This window comes from Diadema setosum, chromosome 6 (genome assembly GCF_964275005.1).
Source record: "Diadema setosum chromosome 6, eeDiaSeto1, whole genome shotgun sequence".
Lineage (NCBI taxonomy): Eukaryota > Metazoa > Echinodermata > Echinoidea > Diadematoida > Diadematidae > Diadema > Diadema setosum.
The window spans coordinates 39,403,557-39,417,462 of NC_092690.1; the positions used below are offsets into that span (position 1 = coordinate 39,403,557).

The window sequence follows — 13,906 nt, forward strand, 5'->3', positions numbered from 1 at the left end:
GCTAGGCTGAAAGGTCTGATAGATTGATTAATATCACATGATCGTCAGGGGTCACCTGAGAAGGGCTTTGTGTAACTAAGATTTTATTTTGAGGGACTTGAACACTTTTTCACAATTATCACTCCCTTCCGATCATTCAGAAACCATTTCCATTGCATCACTGAACACTGTCAAACCAGCAGATCTTTTTTTTTTTTCATCTCATTCTTTCTCAAAATGTGTGTCAGGAAACAGTTTGTGATTATTATTAGTTTTATACTTTGAAAACATTCTGTTTTTCTCTCTGTCTCATACTAATATGGAGGAATATTTGTACACAGAGTATATAGGCCTATATGATGAGAATATCATTTGAAGAGTGCAATATTCTCATATTTTGAATAAGACATTTCCTCTTGAGAAACTTGGAATGAAAATGTTCTGTTCACCAGAAACAGAACGCAGCCTCCCATACTGACCTACAAAGCTTTGTGTCCCACTGAAGAGAAGTAATATTCATCAGCATGGTACGGCTGGCGTTGGTGACGTCCGTTATGTGAAGACCTCCGTTCACTCCTCCCGTCAGATTCTAGAAGATTATACAGAAATTTAAATGTCCCATTTAACATCAAACAGTATTTTCTGTCGTTGATAATAATCAAATTTACTAGAACAGCACTTAAAATGATTGATGTCTCACTACCATGGAAATATACAAGTTGTTTAATGAAGTGAAATGCAAAATGATACTAGACCCTCATCTATCAAAATGTTTGAAATCACACACATGAACTTTCTTCCTCTATGGGTTGGTTTAAAAAGCAATAGTCTCCTCTCCAGCAGTTAGGATGTTTCCCCACATGAAGTGTGTTATCTGACATTCAGGGATGACAAACTCTACAGTTCTGGCATTCAGTCTGATTTTGCACAAATGACATAAAAAAAAAAAGTGGTAGAAATTGAAAAAGTTTGAATATTGCCTACTAAAATAATATGAAATTAAAAACATTAACATCTTTCTTTCAGCAATCAATTTATGAATAGTATTGTCACACACAATCTGATTACATGCATACATTGTACATGTGTCTGTTAACAAATTGATACTGTATACGCCAAATGTTTCGGGAGGTTTTTATTTTCGCGAATTTCGCGAGTCGGGTGCTACTCGCGAAATTAAAGACACGCAAAAATATTGACTCTGATCCCGATGTGAATGTGACGTACGCGTGTATACTTCTTCGTTCAGTAGAGGACTCCACGATCGCGAATTTAACCACTCGCAAAATCGTCGGGAATTCCTGATTCGCGAAAATTTAGACTTGCGAAATATATGGCGTATACCGTATTCGTTTCATATTTGTATATGTGTTCATACGTTTGTACATCATACGATTTCACTCATTAATCACACTTATTCATATTCACATAGATATTGAGTGCATATTCACACCTGATTATTCATTCAAATATTTCTATAGCATGTCTTACCCACATCAACCAGGAGTCCACAGTGCCAAACATACATCTCCCATCAGTCACTGCAGTGGCCACTTCCTGTACATTGTCCAGCAGCCATCGTAGCTTGACCGCACTGAAGTAGGTGGAGAGTGGCAGACCACACAGTGGCTGGACGAGAGAGTGAGAGAGAATTATTCAAAAAGGAGAACTAGAAATATCGCTTTGGCGACTGGTATGCCTCCGCCATAATGCATGATTTTCCCAATAGGTCTAGATAGTACATGTGGACACTGTGTGATTACATTTTCACAAAATTGGTAAAACATTGGAATGACAAGTTTGTCACAAATGTGTTGAATGTTCACCTTCCTTGACGTAGGTTTAATTGGATGAATAGGAGAGCATGTATCTAGGGATTTAAGGACTTTAACTTGACTTTGACCCATTCATACATTTAGGCATTGAGTAATTTTCAAGGTACAGGTGTGGAGAAAAAGTGCAATTTCTGAATTGAATAGTAAATTGTTACCATTTTCATCTGGCCCTTGACCCTAAAATTCATAAGATAATTACTTTCAGGTAGAACATGCATAATATGTACTAAGTTTCAAGGTAACTTGAGCCACTTCCGAGATATGGAGGAAAAAGTTAGTTCAGCACTTTCACTTGATCTTTGACCTTTTGACCTTTGAGGCAAAAAGAGAGAAAAAAAAACTTTCCAGAGAATTTCTATTAGGTTACACACGCATACACCAAGTGTAAAAAAATAACCCTGCTGGCATTGCATAAATATGAGGGTAATAGTAAAATTTTGAAGTCTTGCACTTGACCTTTGACCCCTGACCTTTGACCCCATGAACCCTACATTCTCTAGATAATCACTTCCAGTCAGTACATGTATATACTATGTTCCATGAAGATACCTTGAACAATTTTCCAAGGTACGGAGAAAAAAAAGAAGTTTTAATATTTTTACTTTACCTTTTGACCTTTGACCTTTGACCTCATGACTCAAACTTTCACCAGAGAATCTTAATTGGGTAATACATGTATACACTAAGTTTCAAGAAAATCTCTTCAGGCATTCAATAGATATGGTGGAAACAGTGAAATTTTATGTATTTGACCCTGACCTTTTGACCTTTGACCTTTGACCTCATGACCCAGACTTTCACCAGAGAATCTTAATTGGGTAATACATGTATACACTAAGTTTCAAGAAAATCTCTTCAGGCATTCAATAGATATGGTGGAAATAGTGAAATTTTATGTATTTGACCCTGACCTTTTGACCTTTGACCTTTGACCTCATGACCCAAACTTTCACCAGAGAATCTCAATTGGGTAATACATGTATACACTAAGTTTCAAGAAAATATTTTCAGGCATTCACTAGATATGGTGGAAATAGTGAAATTTTATATATTTGACCCTGACCTTTTGACCTTTGACCTTTGACCTCATGATCCAAACTTTCACCAAAGAATCTTAATTGGGTAATACATGTATACACTAAGTTTCAAGAAAATCTCTTCAGGCATTCAATAGATATGGTGGAAATAGTGAAATTTTATGTATTTGACCCTGACCTTATGACCTTTGACCTTTGACCTCATGACCCAAACTTTCACCAGAGAATCTCAATTGGGTAATACATGTATACACTAAGTTTCAAGAAAATATTTTCAGGCATTCACTAGATATGGTGGAAATAGTGAAATTTTATATATTTGACCCTGACCTTTTGACCTTTGACCTTTGACCTCATGACCCAAACTTTCACCAGAGAATCTTAATTGGGTAATACATGTATACACTAAGTTTCAAGAAAATCTCTTCAGGCATTCAATAGATATGGTGGAAATAGTGAAATTTTATGTATTTGACCCTGACCTTTTGACCTTTGACCTTTGACCTCATGACCCAAACTTTCACCAGAGAATCTCAATTGGGTAATACATGTATACACTAAGTTTCAAGAAAATATTTTCAGGCATTCACTAGATATGGTGGAAATAGTGAAATTTTATATATTTGACCTTGACCTTTTGACCTTTGACCTTTGACCTCATGACCCAAACTTTCACCAGAGAATCTCAATTGGGTAATACATGTATACACTAAGTTTCAAGAAAATCTCTTCAGGCATTCAATAGATATGGTGGAAATAGTGAAATTTTATGTATTTGACCCTGACCTTTTGACCTTTGACCTCATGACCCAAACTTTCACCAGAGAATCTCAATTGGGTAATACATGTATACACTAAGTTTCAAGAAAATATTTTCAGGCATTCACTAGATATGGTGGAAATAGTGAAATTTTATATATTTGACCTTGACCTTTTGACCTTTGACCTTGAGCATGTGCACCCAAAAGTTGATAGGCACAACTTCACCCCCTAATACACATACATGCCAAGTTTCATTAGGATACCTCAACAGGTTTCGATAGTTACCTTGTCCACAAAATTCATTACGGACGGACGGAAGGACGGACGGACGGACAACCCGAAAACATAATGCCTCCGGCACCACTTCGTGGCGGAGGCATAAAAAGTGAGAGTTATGAATGACGATGGTAATGTCTCCTTCAGTCTAAGGTATGTGTTCCGCTTGAAAATCCGCCACTACACTGTGATGGCAGATGTATACAGGCATATTGTAGTATTTGGCAGGTACATTTGATGTTTAGTATATAAAAAATAATTTGCATTACGTTTTTACTTGTACATATCGTCGCTGGTGTGACAAGACCTCGTATCTACAAAATGACAAATGTTCAGGAATGCAAAAAAAACATGGCAGCCAAAGCACTGTATCAAATGGGAGAGCCTTTCCTTTGACATGCCATGATGATTTCATTTTTGGGGTAATACAGCTAAGATATGGACAGGAAATTACTTTCTGATTACATGTATTTCACCAAAATTTCAGATACAAGGTTTGTCACCCTAGAGACGACACGCATGTATGCGTTTTTTGTCTATACGTATCTATACTTTCTATGTGTGTGTATTACACATATTGATGTACCTTGTTACACATGTATGTGTATATATTAAGAACATGTACATCGTATTATGATAATGTATGTGTGCACATTTGTACAGAGACATACATATCTCATATTTGCATGCTTTATACATAAATCTCCTTGAACAAACAATTTGCCATGCATGATTGGTAAATCAATTGGATAAAGGAAATCTAAAGCAACTGGCCTACAGCTGTAGTTACCAGGCTTGACTGGGGTCACAAAGACAGACAACAAAGGAATTTTCATTCAGTTATATTTTACAGGCATGGAGCTAAGTCTGCACAGGCAATCAAATTTTGAAGACAGATGTTCTTCTTCACCAAGAGAAAGATCTTTATCCAAGGTTGTGGCATGCTAGCCCTTTGAATGCTACAGGAAGTAAAAGGTTAACTCTCTTGGCTTCACATCACAAAACAGCACCAAAGGCAGTCTCTAAATGTTAAACACAAGTTTTAATCCCAGCTTCAATCTAGTGACAAGATGTTGCTTGCACAGGTGCTATTAGCTTTTAGTGTAGTACGTAGCAAAACACAGAACGTTTTCAGATTTACAGCACCCTTCATTATTGCACATACAGTACAGCAAACACAGGTGCATGCACAGTAACAATGGCCTATAATCTTTCCAAGCCGTATGATCCACACAGTGCAATAGGCAATAAAACGAACATGAACGTAATGTTTTATACACTCCAAGCTATAAATTTTTGCTTTGTTTTATTTGTTTCTTTGTTTCTTTTTTTTGGGGGGAGGGGTGTCACGCAGCAACCAGAATTGTTTCTTACATATGATACAATGACGGCTATAAATTCTCACGTATTACACGCAAACAAGGCAAACTGTATCTGAGCGGGAAATAGATGTATGACATTTACTTTTTTTCTTCAGTGAATATCATTCACAGAAGTTCATCAGAATCTCTATTGTTTGTGCTGGGAAACACTATTTTTCTGTCACCATTGAGGACAGTTTCATTTTGCTACAACACACATTTCCCATAGACGCTTGCCGGAGTATACTTGGCACTCATCCTCAACGGGTTAAATAGGAAAGTTTCACATTTTAGAGAGAATCATAGTTTACTGTCGACATTTGTTATGCAGACCATTAATGGCATTAAAAGACTTGCATGTCATCAGACACATGAGTAAACTTGACGAAAGAGGTAAAGTTTCTGCAAACACACTGAGCACAATACCTGTAAATGTTCCTTTGTCTTGCTTGGCGTCTTAGCAACCAGCTGGTCAACAGTGGTAGCTGTCCTTGCATCTAGCCACACTAAAAAGATAAAACAAATATAAAATCATTATAACAACAAATAAATGAATAAATGAACCTATAATTCTCACTAAGGAATTATTATGAAATTCATTTTATTCTTCGCCAGTACAAATTATATAGGAATCAAATGGAGTATTACTTACTTACTTACTGCTCGTTATGCCATGGGCACGTAGGGCAGCAAATGGAGTATTGGTTGGATCTAAAGATTATTTAAAACGCCATATTAAAGCATCAAATTGTGGTAGTCTGTCCTTACTGGTACATGGTTCATTGTACAAGGTATCACTCCATCAATTGAGAATGATAAGACTGTTAAGGTGCCATGAACACTGTGGCTTGGCAATCTAATGAATGCCCTTATAATTCTCAACTGATGACTTTTTGTTGGAACTGCAGGTCCTTGATGACTCATATTTTAGTGTTCACAGATCATCACAAGCATTGGTATGCTTTGTCTAGTTATCCTAACTCTAAGTTTCATTGACAAGAGCTAACTTTCTTGTACCACCATGGCTGTCTTGTGGGACTTCAAACTATACACCTGATGAATGTCTCAAGAGCACTGTCAAGTTCTAAGAAGACTTTTTGTGCAAACAGAAACACATGGCCAGTTATGGCAACGTGCTTCCAAAGGCAACAAAAAGATCAATTGTTACGGAGCATTTACAGCCCCCATACTCATAAAAATAATACTCACAGAACCAACAAAAAGATCAATTGTTATAGAGCATTTAAGCCACCACACTCATAAAAATGACAATCACAGAGAATCAACAGGGCAACAAAAAGATCAATTGTTATAGAGCATTTAAAGCCACCATACTAATGAAAATGACAGGGTCACAGAGTAAGTACTAACAGCCACCATACTCACAGATGGCAGGATGAAGGGGCTCTCCATTGGTCCGGTCCCACACCACGGTGGTCTCCCGCTGGTTGGTGATACCAATGGACTTGATACCGGCGGGGTCGACGCCCTGGTCTCTCAGCTTCCCGACGGTTTTTTCGATGCACTCCTTGACGGTGGAGAGGATCTCCTTGGGATCTTCCTCAACCCAGCTGGAAGACGAACAGGAGAAAAGATTCATTCATTCAAGCATTTGTGTCTGGTTGTTACCGTTTGTTGACTATTGCTAGTCACCTGGGGCGAACCACAAAATGTCGGTCCAAGTCAATTTCATGTTTTAGAGAAGGCCGAAAGTGCCTTCAAAGTCCATTGAAACCAGTCTTCTAGGCAACTGATGACGGCGAAGATTATGATTATCCTAATTCAAATTATCATGTTCTGATCATATTTATTCTTCGCCATAATGAACATGAATGAAAATAATATACAATCTGTCGTAGAAGTAGTTTCAGTATTACAGTATCATTTGAATAAATAGCACTATGATGATTATTACTATCTTCATCATCACTATTTAAGTCTTCATACAATTATCATTTTTTTCATAATAACAATAATATATTATTATCATTACAGGATCAAAATTTGTGGACCCGTTATTCAGAATCTAAACAACTAGTGTTCACAAAACATGGTAATCTGGTGTGAGCACCCATATTCGTATTTTCTCCCCTCCCCCCCCCCCCCCTTCAGTATTGCTGTGATTGTAAGATACGCTGCAGAGATGTTCCATGATAAAATGCTGATAAAACTACGCTTGTGAAATTATGATGCCATTTTGGACAAATAGCACGCTGCCTATTAAATACACAGCAAAACAAATACACCCTGGGCCAAGTTCAACGTACAGAACGAACCATAGCAGACAGTTATAGTGACAATAAATGGCTTTGTGCAGACATTTATAACTCAAATCTTTAGATAGAGTAGTCCAGCTGTCTCTATATTGCATCACCTCCAGCAATTGATGTGTTGAGACAGGAGGTGATGTTAGTACTATCAAAACACTCTGAAGTAATTAATATTCACATACTATTTCATAAGTGTCTAAATCCACATGCTGTTTGAAATGTTAACTGCTAGTGTTTTATCCAGGTCTATACTGGACTTGCATTTTTATCTTTAAAAGACTAAATTTGCTGCTAAATTCTTCAAACCATGTTTCCTCTCTGCAGAAAGTACAGGTCTAAAACGAAGGGTAACTTTAACAAATACCTTTCAATATCCATTCAGCTAGAATCACTGAATTTTTTACTGAAGCACAAAGAGAATCCAATGCCTCAGACTATCCATATATGAGGACTTATCATAGCTGATCAATGTGGAAGAATATTTAGAGAACAAAAGAAAAAGTAATCACAGTTGAGGCCCTACTAACAGCAAGCTGCACTTTACTGAACTTCCCTTGTATTTAAAGCTGTTTTGATCATCTGTAAAACTCAAACGGCGGGAAATGGTTTGGACAGGGACTGGCAAAGTTACATTGTTTGATGGGTCACGGTATCAGGTCAGTTTAAGAGGATACCTTGCATTTACACAAAAAATAACACTTAAATTTGTCCAATGTACTATGATATCTGTATTCTGTAGAAGAAAAATGAGATGACTAAGTTCACAAAGAAAAAGGAAAATAAGAAGTTGAGAAGAAATGAGATAGTATTAGGAAGAAGAGAAAACAAGGATAGAGAGAAAGCACAAAAGACAGAAGAGATGAATGAATGAATCAACGAATGAATGAATGAATAAATAAATAAATGAATGACTGAACAAATGGATAATACACAAACAGACAAATAGAAAGAGAAAGTAAGAAGAGAGCTGTCAGCTTGGCACAGGAAGTGAAGCCTGTGTCATGGATGAGGTCAGTTTATTGAGTTTCCTAATCAAATTAACCCTGTCCTGGGAGAAAGTGTGGAAAAACACAATTGACAATGGCTTTTGGGGAAGCTTGGTACTGATACAGGTGTTGTGCTTTTTGGAGACATCAGCTGTTAACCTACTGAGAATGAGTCCCGAGTATACTCGGGCAAGCGTCTATGGGAAATGCGTGTTGAAGCAAAATCAGTCCGTCCTCAATGGGTTAATCATGGTTCTTTGGGATTAGTGCAGTACACACATGGAGAGGTGACATTCAAGTCATTTATGGCTTAAGTCACTTCAGGGGCAGATCCATTAATTCCGTAAAAAGGGGGGGGGGGGCCTTTACAAAATTAAAGGGGGGCGCACGCATCCCCCCCCCCCATTTTTTTCAATTTCTTTTGTTTTAACCAAAATTAAAGGGAGAGCACATACCCGGAGCGCCCCCTCCCCCCGGATCCACCACTGCACTTGGCTCCCAGCCCTATGAATGATACTATAAACGCCATATTTCCAGAGTCTAAATTTTCACGAATCGAGACTTCCCGATGATTTCGCGAGTGGTTAAATCCGCATTCATGAAGTCCTGTACTGAACGGAGAAATGTTACCTAGGTACATCACATTCATATGGGGATGAGAGTCAAAATTTTTGTGTGACTTTAATTTCACGAATCACAGCTGACTTGCGAAATTCGCAAAAATAAAAACCTTGCGAAATATTCGGCCTACATGTACACAGTACCTGAAATCCTGCAAAATCATCAGGGTGCACTGTACTTCACAGCATACAGTGTACTATTACACACAATGAACCAGTTTCCTGATCCAGCATCACACAAACTCATGCCTGCTGTGACAAAATTTTACCATGGTAAAACACGATGCCTGCTGTGCATTGCCTGACACAGCAAAAGCAGACGTAGATGGGAAGTCTTTAATTAGTTCACAATTTTGAGAAGCTGAAGCACAAAACAGCTCATTACCAGGCATTCATCCATACATTCAACATTTTACTTAGTAGCTGTGTCACTAATAAAGAATTGTTTACATAATTTGTCAACTTGTACGCATCAATAAAAAGTATCAAATATGTATAGGCCTAATGTGAGAACATGTGATGAAAATTCTGTTTCTTACGACAGTGTATATTACTTACCTGTAGTATAGTATAATAGTATAATAGCTGTTTGTAAATCTATTCACTTACCGTATTGATTCTATTTGTTTCTTTCTTCACTTTTCTTTACAATATAAACACAATCTCAGTTCTTACTTACACCTGAGACTTAACTCGTTGAGGACGGTCTGATTTTGCTATGAACTGTAACACACATTTCCCATAGACACTTGCCCGAGTATACTTGGGACTCGTCCCCATTTTGTAATTTCATTCTGCCCATGACTCACCCTTCATTGGGAAAAGACTGCTTCAGTTCAATTTGATGGTGGGCCACCAGCTCCGATGTCTTACTTGAAAACACCTAGTGAAAACAACGACAAAAGTTCTGAAATCTTGTACTCACAAAGCAAGAAGGCTGCATAAGTATATGTACAGTGACAACAACATTTTAATAACGATAACTCAATTTAACTTTAAATGTTCAAGATAATCTATCAATGTAAAACTCTTTCCTAAGTACTGTGCGTGTTCCCTGATATAAAACTGTATTGCCAAATGATGTGGCTGAATGAAGACCATTCACCCATTTGATATTAAAGTGTTTTTTAAAGATAATTGTACCTAATCAATTACAGACTGTAACTGTAGCATTACACATGTGAGGTATTGTGGCTGGGTGGATAAGACCATCTCTCGACTCTAAATTCTAAGGTCTCTGGTTCAAGTCTATTTGGAGCAGCAGGTCAGGTACCTTCACACAAACCATATACCCTCCTTGTCCTACATCTACGCTGCACACTGGAACTGGTCCGACAGTCCCTGACCAGTAAAAATCACTATCGGACCAGTAACTTTTTCAGAAATGGACCAGTAAAAGATGGAAAAACTGGGCACCTACTGGTCTGACAGACAGGTTGGGCCAGTAAAAAAAAATGGGTTAGTGTGCAGCCCTGCTTAAATGTAGGAAATTTCAAGCCATTTGTTCCATGGTAGCTGATTCATTTCAGCATTTAAAGGTGCATGGTCCCGGTGTTTTAGTCAAATGCGTACGTGGGCGCACAGCGCAAGTTTCCTATAGAGACCTATGCTATCGACTCCTCTTTGGCGCTTACGCTGTCGCCCACTTCCCCGAGTCCGAAGAAGTCCAATCCACTGTAGCCAGTGGTCTGATCACAGTTCGGCTCATGATTCGGCTGAGGGGGATGACAGCTTAGCAAACTTCTTTTGTGATGTCATAATAAGAAACACATATGCACGCACCCTGGCATTACCACAGACTGCGCGATGCGCAGAGAAGACAACGAAAGCAACGTTACTCAGCAACACCTACGTGCTTTACTCTTGATGACAGCTCAACTTCGGCAATCTTCGTATCAATGCTAACGGTGATCAGCAGTATCATCAACAGCACCGTCTACACTACCAGGACTATGCACCTTTAAATGCTTCCTCTTTTCAGGAAATGTGAAATAGTTCCATATAAATACAGTGAAGACAACGAAAGCAACGTTACTTAGCAACACCTACGTGCTTTACTCTTGATGACAGCTCAACTTCGGCAATCTTTGTATCAATGCTAACGGTGATCAGCAGTATCATCAACAGCACCGTCTACACTACCAGGACTATGCACCTTTAAATGCTTCCTCTTTTCAGGAAATGTGAAATAGTTCCATATAAATACAGTGTACTTGATTTTAAAAGTCAAACTAATCAAGCACTTTTTTCCTTACTAAAGAAGGACCTCAGATAAAGACCTTTTGAGATATTCAAAATCTGATACATTTTACCATTGTACTGTTCCCCTCACTTAAATGAAATACACTACAGTAGACTTCTATGACTGTACCTTAGACAATTGGCCACTGCAGCAGAGTAACCAATGGCAGTATATACTGCAACACTGCTACATGTATTTATAACACAGATCTTACTACAATTGCAAAATTGTTTGTTTTTGTTTACATCACAACATTTCTCTGCCACCATATTCAAGGTCACTTTGTAATGGTAGCCAACGATCCACAACTGCAATAAAATGTAGATATCTATTGCAATTATTATATTTCCAGTGTCACCATAGCAGCATGTATGTAACAATGCATGTCAAAACACATTTAAATTTATTAGTATAGGGCCCTTGGGGAGAAAACTGGGATGGTCGAGCTTTTCTGGCAGGAGACATTTTTTTTTTTTGGGGGGGGGGGCAGGAAGAATTGCAGTTTATTAGCTTGATTGGCAATAACTCATGCCCAAATGAGATCAGATTAATTTACTCTACATGTCACAGGATCGCATCACATCACACATGATTACCGCGCATCATGTTATGTAGGTTTTGTCTTTTTTATAGGCCTGTGTTCAAAATTTAAGCAGGGTCCGCAGGGCCCTCCTCATCCCTGTTTAAAGGTCCAACACATTGCAACAAGATCAAGGGTGAAATTAACCCCAGCGCAGGGCGCTGCAACTGGGACTTGTTGGGGTCGCTGGTGCGGTTAGGGTGAAATGTGACGGTACACCACAAAATGAACAAAAAGTCGCACACAGTGATTTTGTGTGAGGAGTGAAAATAGGTGAAATGGGTCAACCTATTAACCAATCTTGAATTTTTCATATTTTCTGAAAGAGTAAGTCTTTTTCTATATCATATTAGAGTTTGGGATCATAAAACAAATGGGAACTTGTGTTTTCAGCAGTTTTTCTTAAACCCTTTTCAACTCCAGTAACTTTGGAGAGAATGATACTACTGTACTGCATTGAAAGTTGGTACTAATCATGTACAGAATGTGCTAATGTAATGTAATGAAGCATGTTCAATTCCAGCTTAATTTGATAATCCCTTCATTGTTATTGCTCCGGTGGTCAACATCCTGTTTTTTGTTCAATGTATCCCACAGCTAGCATAGCTTGGTAAAGATTAAGCACTGGAATACACCCTGTTTTCTCAGTTCACACTTTCCAGAGTGTGTCTTTTCTTTCTAATATTTAGAGAGGTTGGGAGAGTTCATTTAAATTGAGTTAAATACATCATTTTAAAGCTTAGAGTCTGCTCTTTCAGAATCTACTCTTAACTAAAAATCCATGTCTGGCAACTTTTTGTTTGTTTTGTGATGCAGGGTCAAAAATGAAACACTGGCAACTCCATTGGCGCTGGACACTAAAATCTATTTGGTCACATCACTTTTTTTATCTGGTCTTTGTCTTTGAACATAAATACAAGTCAGAAACAAGGAAAGACTAACGCTTGTTTACCAGCGCGATTCATTTTTTCACATTCTTCCCCTTCAATGCCAATCATCGGTTGATCAATGGACACAAAGTGCAGTTGGCTAAGAGTAAGAACAGTACTACGACACTAGTCTGCAGCTGTTTCTTGGCCAGGCATCTCGGGGTGGGTGCGGGTGTGGCATGGCTCGCTCGGAGGCCTCAAATATTGCCGAATTCTCGCAGCCTCGCTGAGTGCCACAGGCGCAGCACGCAGACAGACGAAAGCTGGCGGCGGTCGGTCCGAGCAGAGAAGCCGACAATGCGACATGTACGTGTGGGCAAAGATCTGCTCAGAGCATAAGCACGATCGTTGAATTTCTTGTTGAAACTCAGTAGAAGTCTATGCATAAACTCACCAGAAACCTTGTACTGCTTGTTCCCTGGTCTACAGCACCAACTAGAGGTCCTAGATCTTTCCCAGTCTCAGCCATGATTTTTTTCAGAAGGTAATGATCGTTCGTTTGCTGGTTTAGCCACAAGGTCACGAATAGGAGCACAACAAAGTCTAGCAGTTGAGTAGCACGTAGCAGGTAAATCTGTGGTGTGACGTATGACTTGAAGTTGATGGTGAAGCAGATTTCTAGACGATGTTCCAGTCGAGTGAACTGTTTCCAGAACGTCAGGTGTAACTTGTTAGGCCTACTCACTGGCTGTGGCACGAATGCGTCCAATTTGCCTACAAATGCAAGTGAGATTCATTAATTTTATTTTCTGCAGTGCATGCTCCGCGTGTCATCGTACCAGTACACGGTATAAGGTATAGTGGTATACGGTACGCCGTAGGTGGTGGTGATTTACTAGTGACTGGATGTTCATACGACCAGATGCAGTCGCACAGATATAAACGCAGACACGCATTATCCAGGGCAGTCAATAAAACGGGCACTTGTCGTACAAAGCCAACGACCCGCGCGAAATTGCGCTGCATTACCCCACAACACTGGGAGCTATCGATGGCACGTCGGTCATGGACACACCCCCTTTACACCTG

The 13,906-nt window shown here is 38.8% G+C and overlaps 1 protein-coding gene across 1 annotated transcript in view; it reads right to left on the minus strand.

The window, feature by feature from the left end:
* The window catches only part of LOC140230226 (glycerol kinase-like), a 32,957-nt gene extending 19,611 nt beyond the window's left edge, over positions 1 to 13,346 (minus strand). The window contains exons 1-6 of the mRNA XM_072310407.1: positions 13,272 to 13,346; positions 9,936 to 10,009; positions 6,637 to 6,821; positions 5,677 to 5,756; positions 1,471 to 1,608; positions 459 to 568 (exon numbers count right to left, since the gene is read on the minus strand). Coding sequence (XP_072166508.1) covers positions 459 to 568; positions 1,471 to 1,608; positions 5,677 to 5,756; positions 6,637 to 6,821; positions 9,936 to 10,009; positions 13,272 to 13,346 — 662 coding nt within the window. The remainder of the gene's footprint in view (positions 1 to 458; positions 569 to 1,470; positions 1,609 to 5,676; positions 5,757 to 6,636; positions 6,822 to 9,935; positions 10,010 to 13,271) is intronic.
* Between the last annotated feature and the right edge of the window lie 560 nt (positions 13,347 to 13,906).